General features: G+C 59.7%; 1 protein-coding gene and 2 long non-coding RNA genes across 3 annotated transcripts in view; 2 read left to right on the plus strand and 1 right to left on the minus strand.

Annotated features, from left to right (window-relative positions):
• The first annotated feature begins 4,925 nt into the window (after positions 1-4,925).
• On the plus strand, positions 4,926-5,565 carry LOC138844009 (uncharacterized). Its single transcript, XR_011379293.1, has 2 exons — positions 4,926-5,180; positions 5,270-5,565. It is a non-coding gene; the product is annotated as an uncharacterized lncRNA (long non-coding RNA).
• On the minus strand, positions 5,537-6,303 carry LOC138844008 (uncharacterized). Its single transcript, XR_011379292.1, has 2 exons — positions 6,049-6,303; positions 5,537-5,783 (listed from the first exon to the last, which is right to left on the minus strand). It is a non-coding gene; the product is annotated as an uncharacterized lncRNA (long non-coding RNA).
• Positions 6,304-6,552: 249 nt separating this feature from the next.
• PARD6G (par-6 family cell polarity regulator gamma) overlaps positions 6,553-17,897 on the plus strand; it is a 78,376-nt gene continuing 67,031 nt past the window's right edge. The window contains exon 1 of the mRNA XM_070050042.1: positions 6,553-6,789. Coding sequence (XP_069906143.1) covers positions 6,718-6,789 — 72 coding nt within the window. The 5' untranslated portion in view covers positions 6,553-6,717. The remainder of the gene's footprint in view (positions 6,790-17,897) is intronic.

Genomic DNA, 17,897 nt, shown 5'->3' on the forward strand with positions numbered 1-17,897 from the left:
GCTTCTGAAACAGCTCCCTGCTAATGACCTGAGAAAAGCAGCCCAAGATGGCCCCTACCTACCACCACATGGGAGACCCCGACGAAGCTCCTGGCTCTTGGCTGAGGCCTGGCCCAATCCTGGTTGTTGTGGCCATCTGGGAAGTGTACAAGAAGATGGAAGACCTCTCTCTCTCTCTCTCTCTCCCTGTAACTCTTTTTTTTTTGTTTTGTTTTTAAATTTATTTGAGAGGCAGAGTTACAGAGAAAGAGGGAGAGATGCAAAGAAATCTTCCATTGCATGGTTCACTCCCCAAATGGCCACAATGGCCAGGGCTGGGGCCGGGTTGAAGCCAGGAACCAGGAGCTTCATCCGGGTCTCCCACATGTGTGCAGGGGCCCAAGTACTTGAGCCATCTTACACTGTTTTCCCAGGTACATTAGCAGGGAACTGGATCAGAAGCAGAGCAGCCGAGACGCAAACCGGCGCCCATATGGGATGCTGGTGTCTCAGGCGGCAGCTTCACCCACTACGCTACAACACCAGTCCCATCCCTTTAACTTTTCAAATAAATAAATAAATAAATCTTAACAAATAAACAAACAAGCAAACATCCTCTTGGGAGCTCTTACAGGAGAGCATCTTCTGCAAAGCCACTGTTCAGGGATAAGAGTTCTTTCAGTCTCCTCACTTTGTGCACAAGGTGCACCCTCACAGCGGGGGTATGGAGCAGGGCTGTGCTCCCTGTCAGTCTTCGAAGTGCTGAGGAAGTCCAGGGCTCAGTGGGCCTGTTATTTGTCTGCTGGCCTCACAGTGGGCTGACATTCCTGCCTTTATCGCCAGATGCGGGACCAGGAACAAAGGCAGCCAGATATCCATGCTACGGACCCGGGTTCCTACAGGGGCTGAAGATGGAGGCTCATGAGTGACCAAAGACAGGGTGGGGCGGGGATGGGAGGTAAGGACAGAAAGGACAGTGCATGTCGGCTGCTTCAGAAGTTTTGCCCCAGAGCCAAGTGTGAGACAGGAGGTCAGGAGTGGGGGGAGAGCTGGAACGCAGGCCTTCTCGTCTGGGGGCAGCCCCCCTTCTCAGATGTCAGGGCCCTGGGGGCCACGGCCAAGGCCTCTGGGCAACTTCCAATCCTGGGCTTCAGGGTATGAATTGTAGCTTTGCTTTTCTGCCTATTTGCTGGGTCTCGGGTTCTCTCTGTTTAAGGTAAAGACTAGGAATCAGGCCGGCGCCGCGGCTCACTAGGCTAATCCTCCGCCTAGTGGCGCCGGCACACCGGGTTCTAGTCCCGGTTGGGGCGCCGGATTCTGTCCCGGTTGCCCCTCTTCCAGGCCAGCTCTCTGCTGTGGCCAGGGAGTGCAGTGGAGGATGGCCCAAGTGCTTGGGCCCTGCACCCCATGGGAGACCAGGAAAAGCACCTGGCTCCTGGCTCCTGCCATCGGATCAGCGCGGTGCGCTGGCCGCAGTGCGCCGGCCGCGGCGGCCATTGGAGGGTGAACCAACGGCAAAAGGAAGACCTTTCTCTCTGTCTCTCTCTCTCACTGTCCACTCTGCCTGTAAAAAAAAAAAAAAAAAAAAAAAGACTAGGAATCAGAAGGGTGGTTCTCTCACCTCGGTCACCACTGAGGTGTGGCACAGCCTCAGACAGACTCCTGTTCTGTCCAGACCTGCATGCTGCCTGCCCGTTGTACAAAGCTGTAGTCCCCATTCAGGCACCCCACGTAACCCCACAACACGGCTCCTGCAGGACCGCCCATGGGTTCAAGAAATCCTAGCGCCATGTACCTGGTGATATTTGGCCTCTGTTCACCTCCTGTTTTCTGGCCTTCTCGTTTCTACCCATTCCCGTGGGAGGAGCTGATGGAGAAGAGGTAGGGCCTGGCTGTGACTACAGCAGCAGCCAACATGGGTGCTTCCGGGTGTGAAGGGCTGTCTGACCCTGCTGACTCTTGTTTTTTAAACCCATGACAGCCCGCAATGCGTCCTTGCTGCTGCATTCCACAGATGAGGCCAGGAAGACAGAGAAGTGGCACCGAGTGGGCAAGTAGAGCCTGGATCCAGCCGTCTGAACACGGGCCTCACCCCGGGAAGGTTTTGGCTCCGCACCCCAAAGCCTCAGCTCTCACCCACTTCAGGTTCCTGGAGACACTGCTGGCCCCTTGTGATGACCCTAACCTCTCAAACAACAGTTGTACAACTAATGCGCTTGGGCAAAGTCAATCCAAGTTAAACCAGAAAACAATTCTTGGCAGGTTTCTAAGAGGCTCTGAGTTCCTGAAAAACTGAAGGCAAGATGAGAGGGCCCAGGGAGGAAGAGGCAGCAGCTGCTGAGCCGGAGGAGCAGTGACAGCGGCTCTTGGGGAAGGTGACTTAGCTGGCATCTGGGCTGGGTGGGGAAGAGCGCAGGGACGGCCTCTGATGTCCCTCCTCCACTTCGAGCCCACACCTTGGCCCTGCTTTGTGACGGGCAGGAAGGCGCTGCCCCCAGGAGCAGGGCTGCTGCCAGCCAGGGTCTGCAGGGAAGGAAGAGCAGAAACGGGGTTCTCTGTGCCTTCACCTGAAGCTGGTGCCCCCCGTGTTCCCTGTCTGCTCCCAGGTCAGCGCTCAGCAGTGCTGGCTAGAGCACAGCCTTGATCTGAAAAGGGAACGGGGTGCCATTCACCCTTCTCTTGACCTGACAGTGCTTGCTGGTTGGAGGCTGACACAGAGCTCCACTGCTAACTCTGTGGCTTCCTCCTGTTGCTCTGTTCCTCTCATTTTTGCAGATAGAAGTCCCCTAGCCAGGGATTCAGGATCCAGGAAAGGCTGTGTTTAAGTCCTGCTTCTGTAGCTTACAACTCTGTGACCTCAAATTCACCCTCTGAAAGCCTCAGCTTCCCCGTAATCGTGGCGTCACAGCAACGTGCACATCGCTGTGCTCTTAGCAGGGTCCGCAACAGAGGCGACTCGGGAGCAGCGATAGCAGCGCGAGTCTAGAATCGATGTTTACTCGCACCTTCAGCTTACGTGTTTCAGAGCTTATCCCTGCTGAGCCTCAGGTGCAGGCCTGTGCTGAGAACAGAGCAGTGAGGGGCTGTTTCCCACCCGACCACGCAGGGGCCTCCCTAGCCCCAGCTCTCTGCTGTGAGTTACTAAGATGGAGCCGTGCGGCTTGGCAGCCTCTCACCCCTCTCCCGTGCATGCCTACCCCAGAGGCAGATGGCCACGCGGGTCACTGTGCGAGTATCTGCCACTTCCCACAGATGAAGCAGCTGAGATTACAGCCGTAAAGTCTCACAGTCAGAGCAGGTGGCAGCAGGCGGGAGGCTGGGACACACTTTCCAGGGGTCATCAGTGCCGCGCACAGAGGTTATCCAGCAGGGGCTGCGCTCTGCCTCCACAGGAATGGGTACTCACGGCAGGCAGTGTCGGGGTGCTGGGGGCCGCACAGGGGGGCAAGGCTCACCTGTGAACCCAACCCGACTGAAGGATTTCAGGTCAGGCCGAGTGGACTTGAACTCCAGTTTGGCCTTGGCCTTGTCACATGGACACCTTCTCTACACTTCTGAAACCACCCACAGTCTTACCACGGTCTCCGCCAAAACACCCAGACTTATCCTGACACTCCTGGACCCAGCAGCGCAGGCGGAGCAGGTGCCCATGGCTCGGGGAGCTTGGCTTGTCCCACACTCTGAAGAGGCAAACGGTAACGTCTTGGGCAGGCAGTGTGAGGGTGCTTCCTAGTCACGTCCCTCTCGTCTTCTGCACCGTGGAACACTGCAGCTCGGAGGGTGGTCCACTCGTGGTGGCAGCTTGACTGCTAATTTGGTTCTTTCTACCCCAAAGCTCAGCCTGAACACCGTATGGTATAACCCTGGTGTGACAAGCACCAAACCTACAGTGCTACAGAGAAATGAGCAGGAGTCAGAAACACAGCCATCTGTGCCCACAGCGGCAGCCCTGCCCCAGGCATCTTGGGACTCGGCTGCCGGTGACGGGAGTGACCTGTAAAGGGGCTGGGGTGGCCACTCTGAGCCCAGGGAAGTTAGGGGCGCTGACAAATGGCCTCCACTCCTAACTCCTTAGTTATTGTTTTCAAAAGATTTATTAATTTATTTGAAAGTCAGAGTTACAGAGAGAGAGAGAGAGAGAGAGAGAGAACTTCCATCCGCTGGTTTACTCCCCAGATGGCTGCAATGACTAGGGTTAGGCTAGGCAGAAGCCAGGAGCTGGGAGCTTCTTCAGGGTCTCCCATGCGGGTGGCAGGGGCCTTCTGCTGCTTTTTCCAGGCCAGTATCGGAGAGATGGGACATAAGTGGTGCAGCTGGGACTCGAACCAGCACGCATATGGGATGCTGGCACTGCAGGTTGCGGCTTTCCCCCATTCCTAGCGTCTTAGGCACAGGGACCAGGCCCCCCCAGCAGTGGGCAGCCACGGCTCCTTCCATTTGACCCAGGTGGATGAGATCGTACTCCCTGGGGCAGGGATGGTGGGGGGCCAGCACCCCCCGTCCCCTTGGAACGGCTGGCACTGGGTTGGCCCCTTCTTTGTGGCTGTGGCTGTGGGCATGGGCGCATGCTTAGCAGCAGCAGCCTGGGCTCCTCTCTGCCCAGAGCGCACCCTCCGTGCCAGATCACAGATGCCTCCAGGCATGGCCAGTGCCCCAGGGAGGAGAGGACTGTTCTGTCCTGGGGCGTCCTGCAGGTCACCTGCACACCTGCACACCCTCACCCACGTGAGTGACTCACCTCCTCCTGGCCAGGTGCTGCTGCTGCTGCTGCGGGCCTGTGGAAAAGATTTTCCCCCTGAAGGGTCCTCCTGTTGTTTTGTCTACACCCATCCCAACCACAGGCTAGAAGCCCTGAGGAATCCTGCTCAAGTGTCGGCTGGAAACAGGTTTCCCATGCAACCAGCCAGCTTCCCAGCCTTTCCTTGAGCTGCTTCCGCCTGCTCAGCGGCCTGGTGCAGAACGGCGGGGCAACAGCTGACGCAGCGAAAGCAGCAGCCCTTGTCGGCCTTCTCTGTGACACCATTACCTGGGACCCCGTTCAAGTGCAGATGCAGCGGGTCTGGGGTGCGGCATCGCTAGCAAGCACCAGGTGGAGCAGGTGTTGGCCTTGGACCGCACTCTGAGCCATACACATTAAATACATGATCTCACCGCATCAAGCTGCTCCAGAGGCCAAATTCAGGGTCCGCAGCCCTCCCGTGGTAAGTCTCCACCCACTGCTGCCCTGCTGCCTGCCCACCCCCCTCATCCCTGCATTTCTGAAGGTGTCTGGGTTGGCGTGTTTCCTCAGGGTAGTCCTGAACTGGAGCGTGCTCCCTGCTGCAACTGGACAGCCTGTGGTTTCCCTCGGGGATGAAGGTGGAAAGAAGTCCGCGGTGCACCTCTGGGCAGCCCTGCTTGTTTGGAAACCCGTGCACCTGCTGCCCTCTCCCGCCTGGTGTTCCTCTGAGCGCGGTGACTCATTCTGGACTACACCCTGGCATGGAGCAGGCTAAAAATGTCCCAAAATTAAATGAAAATTAAACTTGGAGTACAATTTGGTGTTCTGTATTAAAGATTTTAGAAATATAATTCAAGTTTTTTTTTTAAGATGTATGTATTTATTTGGAAGTCAGTTACACAGAGAGGCAGAGAGAGCAAGAGCGAGAGTGAGGCTTTCTGGTTCACTCCCCATCTGGTTGCAACGGCAGGAGCTGCGCCGATCAGAAGCCAGGAGCCAGGAGCTTCTTCCAGGTCTCCACGCGGGTGCAGGGACCCAAGGACTTGGGCCATCCTCCACTGCTTTCCCAGGCCACAGCAGAAAGCTGGATGGGAAAAGGAGCAGGCGGGACTCGAACCGGCGCCCATATGGGATGCCGGCGCCGCAGGCGGCAGCTTTACCCGCTACAGCACAGCGCCGGCCCCACGCAGCCTTAGCAACTTGTGTTTAGCGCCAATGCTCAGCCTACAAGCGCGCGGCAAGCCGGATAGGAGCACAGTCAGTCTGGCAGCGTCGCGGACAATGCGGGTGATTCTGACGTCGCCCGCCGCCTCCCCGCGCTGCAGCCAAGTCGCCGTCGCCCACGGTACCCGAGTGGAAGCTCGCACGCGCCGCGGTTCTAACCCCGCTCCGTTCCCTGCGGACGTCGCGGTCCGTGCTCTCGGGCACAGCCCCGCCGTGGACGCCCCTCCAGGGTCTCCCTCCCGGACCGCGTGGGACACGGCCCCAGTCAGCCTCGTCCCAGGCCGCCCGCTGCCAACTCCGTGGGGTCCCTCTCCTCTCGGGTGCGCGAGCGTGGGGAGCAAGCCGGCCGCCCGCCAGTGGCCCGGTGGGCGGGGTCTCCCGGGAGCGGGGCGGGGCGGGGCGTCCCGGGAGCGGGGCGGGTGGGCGGGGCGTGGTGGACGCGGCCCTGTGGGCGGGGCGTCCCGGGCGCGGGGCAGGGCCCGGGAGGTGGGGGGCGGGGCGGAGGCCCAGTGGGCGGGTCTCCAGGCCGCGGGGCGGGGCGGTGGCCCTGTGGGCGGGGAGTCCTGGGCGCGGGGCGGGGCCCGGGCGGCTCGGCGCGGGGAGGCGGGCGGCGCGCGCCGGCGTCCCCTCGCGCGCGGCCCTGGAGTCCCCGAGGCGCGCGGCCAGCGCAGCTCCGGGCCGCTGCACGCTGAGCAGCCGGGTGGCCGAGGCAGCGCGGGCCGGCTGCTCCCCAGGCATCCTCCTGCGGCCCCTGAGGGGCGAGGGCGAAGGTGAGGCGGAGCGGGGCCGAAACCATGAACCGGAGTTTCCACCGGTCCCAGACCCTGCGCTTCCCCGACTGCGGCGCGGTCGAAGTCAAGAGCAAGGTAAGCCCCGCGCGCCCCCCGCGAGCGCCCAAGCGGCGTCTGAGCCCGCAGCCGGGCGCCGGGGGCCGCTGTCCTTCCCGCCCAAGCGCGGACAAAGCCAGCCCGGGACGGTCTGCGGGCTGCGGCGGTCGGGGGCCGAGGCCGCCTGGGTCTAGGCGCTCGGAACCCACTCCCGGTAGCCGCTCTTTGTTCGGCGAGGAAAGGCGACCCGGGCGCGGCGCACGTTTGGGGGCGGTGTTTCCGGGGCGAGCTGGGGGCCGCCGGCTGCTCGGTCTCGGGGCCGTGCGGGGGCCTCTGGGGGCTGGGCCGGGGCCTCTGGGGGCCGGGCCGGAGGAGGGCCTTGGCCATGCCGCCTGCTTAGCTCCAAGAAGCCTTAGTCCCCGCGGGGGAGAGATCTGCCGCCGGCTCTCTCCTGGGCGCCCGGCCCCGACCCTCGCCCCCCGCCCAGCGCTCCGTGCCAGGCCCCCAAGCTCCGGACGCCTCCCCGGCCCACACCCAGACCCCCTGACCGCGCCCCCGACTCAGGCTCTCCCCCAACCACCAGGCGCGCCCCTGGCGCAGCCACCCAAGCCTCAGGCGCGCCCTCGGCCCAGAAACCCCAACCCGCAGGCGAACCTCCCACGTAGGCCCTGCCCCCACCGGGCGCGCTCCCGACACACACCCCGAAGACCCCGAGTACCGGGCGCGCCCCCGACCCAGTGCTCCCGGCGCGCCCGCCGCCTCCCGCCTGCGCGCCCCGAGCGTGTCCAAACTTGCGCCGCGCGAGCCTGGGTAATTGGCCGGGGAGCTGGCGCTGCTGCCTCTGCGCGGGCGGCCCCTTAGCGCCTGTGGGCGACCCCTGCAGCCTCTGCTGAACGCGGCGCGGGGGCCGCATCTTCGCGCCCTTGCATTCCCCTGCCCCGGCCTGGGTAGAGCTCTTGGCACAGCCGTCCGGGGGCTCAGGGCGGCGTTCCGAAGGGGTTGGTGTAGGTTTCCGGGCGTCGGCAGAGGATGGGACGCGGGCCGCAGGGAGCCTTGGGGTTTCCTGCCCCTCCTGGGACGCACCGTCGTCTTCTGAAACTGCCCCTCACCCGGGTTCTGGTTCCGTGGCCCTGAGTGCACACCGTCCCTGGCACCCGCCAGGGCCAGGGCCGCGTGTCGGGGCCGCCCGCTCTGGAGCTGCACCTACGGTAGGGTTACCAGGGACGGGCCGTGTCTGGTTTCACAAAGCTTTCTGTTCCCAGACCTTCGCTGACCCCGAGGTGGTTGTAGACTAGAGCCCGGTCCCCCTCTCCCGGATGCTGAGGACAGCTAGGACCTGCGCAGGGCCGTCGCTGACCCCGAGGTGGTTGTAGACTAGAGCCCCGTCCCCCTCTCCCGGATGCTGAGGACAGCTAGGACCTGCGCAGGGCCGTCGCTGACCCCGAGGTGGTTGTAGACTAGAGCCCCGTCCCCCTCTCCCGGATGCTGAGGACAGCTAGGACCTGCGCAGGGCCGTCGCTGACCCCGAGGTGGTTGTAGACTAGAGCCCCGTCCCCCTCTCCCGGATGCTGAGGACAGCTAGGACCTGCGCAGGGCCGTGCCAGGCCGAGCACCATCTGTGCTCATTTGGTGCCTGCAGATCTGAGATGCTGGCCACCTGCGAGGCCGGGGAGGGCCCCAGGACCCCTCCTGCTGCCTGCTCCCACGGCTCTCTTGCCTCAAGTGTGAACTGATAACCCAGTGCTCCTCCCCCAGGCCTTGTCCCTTGCCTCAGGGTGGGGAGGGCAGCAGCCTGCCTTTGAGGTCTCTCAAGTGTGACCTGCCCGCCTCCTCCAGGCTGGCTCTGCGAACTGGGCTTGGGTCTAGCTCAGACGCTGCAGGTGCTGTCCTGGAAGTGAGAGGCAGAACTACTGGCCTTGGCAGGGCTTGGGGCTGCCCGAGCTCTTTCCGCGCGTCCCTGGGCTCTTCCTTCCGCTCGCCCCTCCGTGGTTACTGCTCATTGCCGTGTAGCCCACCTCCACAGGCGCTGCTTGTGGGGAAATGGCCTGCGTGTTCTGCCACTGCCACCCGTGCAGGCTTCTGCAAGGTGTTTGACTTCTCCAAGGCCTAGCTGTTCCGCCTGGGATGGGCGTGGTTTCTGTTCTGCTCTCCTCCCAAAATAAAAGGAGGCAGTGGTGACAGTGACCGGGCGCCCACAACGTAGGAATGCGTAGGGTGTGTGTGTGTGTCTCCCCAACCCCGTCCCAGTCCCCAAACGGCCACACCTTACTCCAGCCACTCGGGTTCCTGTCCAAGCCGGCAGTGTGCACTTGTGCTCATGCTGTGGTCTCCTCACACGAGGCCTGCAGGGAGGGAGTACTCGATGTGCAGGGGAGGGGGACAGGCCGCGGCCCCTTCTGAGGGTGACAGGGAGGCCGGTCTCCGTGCAGACTAACCAGAGAGGAATTTTCCCTTGAGAAGACTGGAAACTACGCAGGACCTTATGAACTCAGCAGTGTCCCGGACTCCCTGCTGTTTCCAGCCCCACCATCATCCACACACAGTCTCCAGCAACAGAGGAGCCCAGCCCAGAGCCCCTCGCGGCTGCGGATGACCCCGGTCTCAGCCTTCTCCTGGCTTAGGTGTTGATGACCCACTGCATGGGGTCTCAGTCCACACCTTCTGGGCCTTGGTGTCCCGATCTGCAAATGCTGAGACTCTACTCTGGGCTGCTGCGTCCTATGCAAAGCTGTCCCACTCCTGCCGGGCCAGGCTCCGTCTGTGGTGCTTGTCACGGCGCTGGTGCCACAGTTAGGTTCAGAGCGTGGACTGAGGGCTGTCTGCACTGTGCAGGGTTTGTGGTGGGGAGAATGATGTTCCTTGTGCTTCCTTGTACTGCACTTTTTGAATTCCACACAAATGCATCATCTCTGTGGGAAACTCGGACCACAGCCGAGCATGGCGAGGTAAACGTGGGGTATTCCTGTTGCGGGGGCCCAAGGGCTCGGGCCATCTTCTACTGCTTCCCCAGGCCACAGCAGAGAGCTGGGTTGGAAGTAGAGCAGCCGGGACTCAAACCGGCGCCCATATGGGATGCCAGCACTGCAGGTGGTGGTTTTACCCGCTGTGCTGCAGTGCTGGCCCCAAGACACCTTCTGTACGTGTAACACTTTTGGCTTCTAGAACTTGCGTCACGTGGACACCTTGTTTGGTGGCCTGCTTCTGCCTTCCAGCTTAGTGTATTACAAGCAGGTTTTTTTCTGGTGTGTGTGTGTCATTAATGTCTTTAAAAAGCAGTTTTTGTAAAATGACTGCATAATATGCCATCCCATGTCTAACCATGAAAGTTCCACCAATATACTTCTGATTTCCATGGTAAGCAGCTGTGATGTTTTTATATTAGTCCTTATCTAAAGGCCGTGTATAGAAAATACTTACATGAAGTATATAAAGATTATTGATTCTATTAAATCAGGGCAGAGCTCTTACTGTTCCCTTAGGACAGACTTCTCGCAGTGAAATTACTGGGTGAAAGGCTTTGAACACATATTGCTGAATTTTCTTCCAGAAAGTCTCTTCCGCCAGGTTATAGACTCTGTTTCCTGGCTGCCCACCCTCTCTTCCTTCCTCTTTCAGCATGTTCTTTCCCAGGTAGGGAAGTGAAATAGCATCCCACTGTTTCAATGTGTGTTTCTTGAGTTATTTGTGACTTGAAAATTCTCCTGTCTGATGGCTATTGGTGCATCTGTTTTTAACTGCCTGTCTTTGTCCTGCACCTTGTTTTCTATCAGTGTTCTGACTTTTTGTTGATTTATGGGAGCTGCTTGTCCATGGAGGCTGCTGAGAGTGGGTGGTGTCAGGTGCTGAGTGGAGCTGGCACGCTTGCCCTGGGCATTGGACCTGGGCCCTCCAGGAGGGGAATGTGTGAGGAGCAGTGTGGCGGCCTGGTTGATGATGTGGCTGGCCAGGTCCTGCTGGGGACAGCCGGACACTCAGGGGGAGAACCCCCGAGTACAGCTTTTGAAATTTGCACTTCTGCTCAGGTCCCCAAGATCTTATCTCGGGCTAAGCTGTTGTTGGCTTTCCTGGCCCTGTGGGGACACACCCTTCTGCCTGGTGTGATGAGACAGCTGCCAGCATGGGACCTGGGTCAGGCGTCCCCATTGGGTGGCTGGGGACTTGCCTCCTGTGGGCCAGTTGAGAACTGCCTGGACATGGTTTGACTCACTTGAATGTGCCAGCTACACCCTTTTAAGGTTCTGGTTTTGTTTTATTTTTTGTATGTCTGTTTAAACAGGTTCTGTGACTTCAACTGCGGAAGACTCTTACGAAGGGACCCAGGTGGGGTCAGTCTGCCGGCCACTGACAGGCCCTCCCAGGAGGTGCTTGCCTCTGCGCGTCTGTGAGCCGCAGACTCCCCGATGGCTGTCTTGGGGCACCCCAGCCAGCCAGAGGGTTAGGGCCTTTCTTAGGCCTGTGACATTTCAGGCACAGGACTGAGTTGTTTGAACGTCAGGGATTTGGGGATGGAGCCACTTACAGTCTCCGAGGCTCTTTCAGTCACGTCTGGAGTGAGTGCCGTGAGGAAGGCGTCCACCCTTTCCCATGCAGGAGTCTTATCGCGGCAGCAAGGAGGTTCCTGGAATGGCGGCCGCAGAACATCCCAGGACTTAGGTTTGGGGGCGGCTATGCTTGCAGGTCTTCACGTTGGCTCCCCACCTGGTCTTGGCAGATCTCAGCTGCACCCTGAGCCTGGGAGTGCCGTGCTCCTGTGTGGCCCCAGGTCTTCTCCCAGCACATGCCTAAGCCTTGCTCTGGGGTTGCTCCTTGCAGGCTGGGATAGAGAGGGTGGCCCAAGCTGGGCGCTGCCCGCGGAAGCGTTTCTTACCATTTACACAGCAACCCGACCAATATGTGAGAGTCCTTCAAACAGTTTGTGGAGAGGTGGGTGTTTGGTATAGGCAACACCTAGCGAAGACGCTGGGCCTAGTGCTCATGACACAGTTAGGACCCCGCGTCCGCCGTCTCCTGCCTGGCAGAGGAGCCCGGTGACTTGAACTGGCACTCCGCCTCGCAACGTCCAGTTTGGCGGGAAGCTGGGATGAGAAGTCAGGTGCTGTGGTGTGGGGTTGGGATCCTAACTGGTGTCTTAAGCACCAGGCCAAGTGCCTTCACTAGGCATTGTCTCCAGAAGCATGGAAGCACCACCCTTTCCCCACCTGGGGGCTTCCCTTGGTGAGTCTAGTGTGCTGGGAAGAACAGCCTTTCTCAGTGGGATGCTTCAGGCAAAATCAGCACCTACAGCATGAAGAGCTGTGCTTTGTGTGCAGTAGGTCCCAGTGAATGCTCACTGTGTTGAATTCCGATGAAGCACACTGGATTTCACTTTAGAAAATACCTGCTTTTTGAGGAAGGTGACAAATATAAATGAGTTTCAATATTCTTGCACTCAAATAAACTTGATTTTAAATTCAATTTCCCGTACATTTTTTGAAGTACCTTTGAACTTGATGTATAGTTGGCCTAATTCCCATGGTGTCTCCGAGGGTCCAGTGCCTGTGAAGGTAATGTGTTGGTGTCATGGGAGGCGGCAGGATGAGCTAAGCAAAACCAAGGACCTTTGGAAATTAAGAACCCATGTTTCTGGAGTAGGCATTTAACCTAGCTGCATTTCACATTGGACTGCCTGGGTCCAGTTCCTGGCTTTGGCTCCTGACTCCAGCTTCCTGCAAATGCACACCCTGGGAGGTATCGATGATGGCTCAGGGACTTGGGTCCGGAGACCTGGGTTGAGTTCCCAGCTCCTGATGTTGGCCCAGTTCAGCCCTGGACACTGCCGGTATTTGGGGAGCGAACCAGTGGATGGGATCTCTCTGTCTCTGTCTCTCCCTGTCTCTCTGCCTCTGTGCTCAGTTGCAAGCTGAGAGCCTGCTTTCGCCAGCTCTGTGTCTTCAGGGCTGGTGCTTGTGTCCTGCTTTGTCAGGCATGTCAGTCTTGTGACTTCCTCTTCCAGAATTACCTGGCTTCCTCAGGTGCTCCAAGAGCAGGGAGCTGGACCAGTGCACATAGCCATGGCAACCGTTATCTTTGACTGTTACCATCCCCTGGTCCCTGAGTACAAGAGCCCGTCCCTCCCTCCCCCATCCATCCTTTCCTCCCCATTTCTCTCCCTCCCTCCCTCCCTCCCCTCCTCTCCATCTCTCCCTCCCTCCCCTCCTCTCCATCTCTCCCTCCCTCCCTTCCCCTCCTTCCCCTCCCTCCCTCCCCTCCTCTCCATCTCTCCCTCCCTCCCCTCCCCTCCTTCCCCTCCCTCCCTCCCCTCCTCTCCATCTCTCCCTCCCTCCCCTCCCCTCCTTCCCCTCCCTCCCTCCCCTCCTCTCCATCTCTCCCTCCCTCCCTCCCTTCCCCTCCTTCCCCTCCCTCCCTCCCCTCCTCTCCATCTCTCCCTCCCTCCCTCCCTTCCCCTCCTTCCCCTCCCTCCCTCCCCTCCTCTCCATCTCTCCCTCCCTCCCTCCCTTCCCCTCCTTCCCCTCCCTCCCTTCCCCTCCTTCCCCTCCCTCCCTCCCTCCCCTCCTCTCCATCTCTCCCTCCCTCCCTCCCCCCTCCTCTCCATCTCTCCCTCCCTCCCTTCCCTCCCCATTTCTCTCCCTCCCTCCCTCCCCTCCTCTCCATCTCTCCCTCCCTCCCTCCCTCCCCTCCCCTCCATCTCACCCTCTCCTCCCCCAACCCTCCCCTTCCCCCTCCATCCCATCTTGTGCTCACAGCAGGGAGTCTTAGAGGGTGATGCTCCAGTCCCCATCTTCAACCAGAATGGGTCTGCTGTGTTTGGGGTGTATGTGTAGCATTTTCCTTGATGGATTAAAAGGCTTTTTAGTCTTTTTAGCCTTAAACAATTTTATTTATTTGAAAGCAGAGTGGCGGGGAGTCACTCCTCACATGGCCACAGTAGTCAGGGTTGGACCAAGCTGAAGCCAGGAGCTGGGAACTCCAGGGCTCCCATGTAGCCGGCAGGGACTCGGTTACCTGGGCTGCTGTCTGCTACTCCACAGGCGCAGAGCAGGGAGCTGGATTGGAAGCCGTGCAGCCAGGACTTGAACTGGCGCTCTGGTGCTGGACGCGGCAGTCATGAGCAGTGGCCTAACCTGCAGTGCCACAATGCCCACCCCAGAAAGAGGCTTTGAAAACCCCCGAAGTGCAGGTGGTTTCAGCCTGGGCCATCGGGCTCTCCCGTGTGGTTCACCCACAGTAATTTATGCTGTTGTCTGTCTTCCCCGGCAAGCCTAGACGGAGTTCCCAGACTGTGCGCTGTGTGCTGCTCTGCTCAGCCCAGCATCCATACAGTCCGTCCATGCCGTGTGTAGCGGTGGGACCTGGCCTTGCATTATTCTAATGCCTGCTTATCTGTTCTGTTGGCAGAGGAGTGGGCTCTTTCCAGGTCTGCGTCCTTGGGTGGCTGTGCACCTGTGTTGCTCTTCAGTACATGGACCGGGCAGAAGCTCAGTCATGGCTTTCGGGCTGCCATCCTCTGATGCTCAGCACCGGCCTTTCTGTGAGCGCACAGCAGTGGGTCATTCCCTGGGGCCCTCTGGTGGGTGGAGAGTGGGCCTTGTGGGGAGCAGCCCGGACTGGACTGAGTTACTGGAATTAAGACTTATTCTATGCATCTGCTCTCCCACAATATGGCGCTGGGAGAGAAGTAAACAGCTTCCGCACAGCTGCCTCCAGTTCAACCAATAAACTGTAGGACTTGCTACTGATTGGAGGAGAGCAGCGTACTCGGCGTGTGGGCAGCCGAGTTGGGATTGGCAGAGGAGGACTATAAAGGAGGAGAGAGACGGCATGCACCAGGAACATCTAAGGGGAACATCTAAGGGGAACGCCTGTGCAGCCCCCGAGAAAGCCGGCCGGCGGTGTGCCGCTCCCCTGCGGAAGTGGGGAATGTGGCCAGGGGGAACCGCCCTTCCACGGAGGTGGAAGGGATAGTAGCCAACCCGGGAAGAACCAGCAGCAAACCCGGGGAGGGCCGAGCAGACGAAAGAACAGCGCAGGGTTCAGTGTCGTTCCCCCACGAAGACGGGGAGCGACAGGCCTGGTGCCACACAGCAAGTCCTGGGACTCCTCTGTGGTGCCCGCTCCGGGTCTCATGTGTGACACAGATGTGTAGCACTTTGTGTGTGGTGAGCTCTGAGAACCTGCAGAGCCCAGGGCTCTCCCTCTGCCTTTGCCCCAGGTGGTGTGCCTGCGTGGCCCCATGGGCAGCTCATCACTTGAGGGTGTTGACAAGGCTCCGTGTGTCCCACCCCCAGCGCCGGCCCCTTTACTCTCTGTCTTGTCACATGCGTCAGCTCCACATTGACAGATGTTTCTCTGCCTTTGCTTCTGACACAGGATGGATGGTGCTAACACAGGTCCAGGAAGGGGCAGGTGCCAGAGTGGACGGGCCCTCAGTGGCCAGTGGTTAAGGGCTGTGGGAGCATTGAAGCAGTTGAGTTTAGAGGGTCAGCTGGCCTAGAGGAGTTTCTGATGCTCCAGGGGCCTGAGGCATCTTCCATGCCCCGCCTGACCTCACTCTCACAGGCATTACTGGGAGACAGCAGTCTTTGTTGCCTGAACCGTGGTCCCCTGTGAGTGGAGGCTGTGGTACCTGCCCCTGCCCCGACCCCCGTGGCCTGTGGTCACCTCAGGCCCATCAGGACCTGTCCTGCTGCAGCCATGGCACCTGAGTCATGCTGTATTAAGTGCTCTGTCGCTAGGGCACCTGTGCCGTCTGAAAACTGCACCCCATGCTCCTTTTTCTGGAGCTGGGATTACCTGCCTGGAAGGTGGCACCGTACCTGGAGAGACAGCAGCACTGTGGTGAAAACTTCCAGGAGAGGCGCTCCCTGGGGTCTCGGCCGTGAAGATCGTGTGTCCTCCAACCACTGCCACACGGGAGCAGCTTCCCGGGGCTGTGGTCCTCGTAGCTGCGGCAGGGCGAGGCAGGTTGGGGCATGGTGGTGCCTCCCTGAACCAGGTGGCAGTAGCCGGGTCACAGCCTGGTCCAAGCCAGCTGTGGGTGCTCAGTGGGTGAGTCATGCCATTGTGGGGTTTTCCTGAAGTTGTTCCTGGGGTATATTTCTCTGGGGACCCATCCCCTTCCCTCCTGCCCAGGCCCAAGAGCCTGGTCAGGTCTGAAGGGAGGTGCTGTCACCAGGCACAGCACCTGGAAGACAGTGCAGGGGGCCGTGATGTTCTCGTGGTGAAATGAAGTTTCCCACAGAAATTGCTGTGGCGTAGCAAGTAGAGCTGCCACCTGCAGCGCTGGCATCCGTTATGGGCGCCGGTTCGAGTCCCAGCTGCTCCATCTCCAGTTCAGCTCTCTGCTATGGTGGGAGAGCAGCAGAAGATGGCACGGGTCCTTGGGCACCTGCACCTGCATGGGAGACCTGGGAGAAGCTCCTGGCTCCTGGCTTTGGATTGGTGCAGCTCCAGCTGTTTCAGCCATCTGGGGAGTGAACCAGCAGATGGAAGACCTCTCTCTTTCTGCCTCTGTCCCTCTGTGACTCTGCCTTTCAAATAAATAAATCTTTAAAAAAATGAAATTTCCCTGCTGTAGTGTTCCTTCTTGGGACAACCACTGTGTGCCAGGCTTTGTGCCTGCTTTTTGTGGGTACTCACAGCACCTGAAGGCATCCTGGCTGTGATGAGGACTCTGAGGGTCAGAGAGGCTGTGAACCAGTTGCGGCAAAGCCAAGTCTTAAGCCACCAGTTCTGTTAGGGCATCGTCCTGTATCGGTGACTGCAACTCCTGGGACACGACACCACCTTCCTGGTCTGAGGGCAGGTCACGTGTCTAACCCCCTCCTGTGCCAGCATCCCCTGCACACTGGCTCAGGACTGGACTGCACCCTGGGACATTCCCTGTTCCTGCAGCCGGGGCTGGGCCCTGCTCTGAGCATGGTGTGGGCCATGTCTGGCGGTGTGTGCAGTCTGGGGCAGGTGGGGTAGGAGCAGGAGTGCGGAGTTGAGCACAAACCTTTGTTCTCTGCGGCAGGCGCTCTGCAGCAGTGGCCACGGTGTTGCTGGTGACTCTGGGGCCCTGGCGCAGACAGGTCACCTGGTGGACCCTGCTGTAGTTGCTGTGTGCTGATGACACTCATGAGCACAGCTTTTCTCTCATGGAAAAGGGTGTTGTGTTTCGAAAAACGGTTTTGAGCAACAGCTGCCTACCAGCAGCGGGGACAGGTCTAAGAAAGCGGGACTCCCGCTCAGGAATTGGGAAGTGGGCTGAGCCGCAGCCAGCGCACCCTCTGCTTGCGCCACAGAAGTGGTCCTGTCCCCGCAGGTGCCACCTTGGGTCTCTGGGGGGCTCAAGAGCCAGCGCGTGATCCTGAGACGCTGTGTGCCTCTGTAGCCCACAGCAGGCAGTCGCAGCAGCTTCTGTGTGGAGCACAGAGCCTGTCGGCATTGGATCCTGCGGCAGCCCTGTCTTGCACAGGAGGAGCAGGTTCAGAGAAGGTTAATGTGTTTTCCAGAGCTGTGCTGTCATAGGCTGGAGTCCAGTGTGCCATCTTGGGGCCTGACTGTTCACGAGGTCGCTCTGTTGTGTGTCCGGGTCTGCCCATCTGCGGAACCCACCTGTCTTTGTGAATTCACGGGGGCATGTGGCCCTCTCTCCCTTGTGTCTTGTAGAGTCCTGTGAGGCAGGGGCAGGTGGCTTCCTGAGTTCACACCTTCCCTTCGTCCCCTGTCCAGCCTCAGCACAGGGTCTGTGCCCTTGTGCTCAGTTTTCTTCAGCAGCTCCCTGGTGGTCGGGCCCCGCCTCGTCCCTCCCACAAGGGATGGCCCTGTCCCTGACCTTCCACGTGGAGCTCGCCGCCGCCTTTGGCGCTCTTTGCTCTGAATTCAGAGTTCAGCCTCAGCTCCTTCATCTGCTAGGCCAGGAGCTCCAGGCAGGTTTCTGTAGTGTCCCGGGCCAGCCACGTTTTCTGGTCTGCAAGAAGAGAGAGGCATGGACTTGGCCTGGCGCCAAGTGCGTCCCGTCCGCCGAGCTGTGGGCTGCGCGTCTAGAGCTCTGCATGCTCCACGGAGCACGCGTGTGAACCAGAGACAAGGACCGGGAGCGTGGGGGTGCCCCTGCTCAGAGGGGCCACGGGGTGCAGGTGGTTCTTAGCCCAGCAGTTACCTGG

The sequence above is a fragment of the Oryctolagus cuniculus genome, chromosome 10 (assembly GCF_964237555.1).
Source record: "Oryctolagus cuniculus chromosome 10, mOryCun1.1, whole genome shotgun sequence".
Taxonomy (NCBI): Eukaryota; Metazoa; Chordata; class Mammalia; order Lagomorpha; family Leporidae; genus Oryctolagus; species Oryctolagus cuniculus.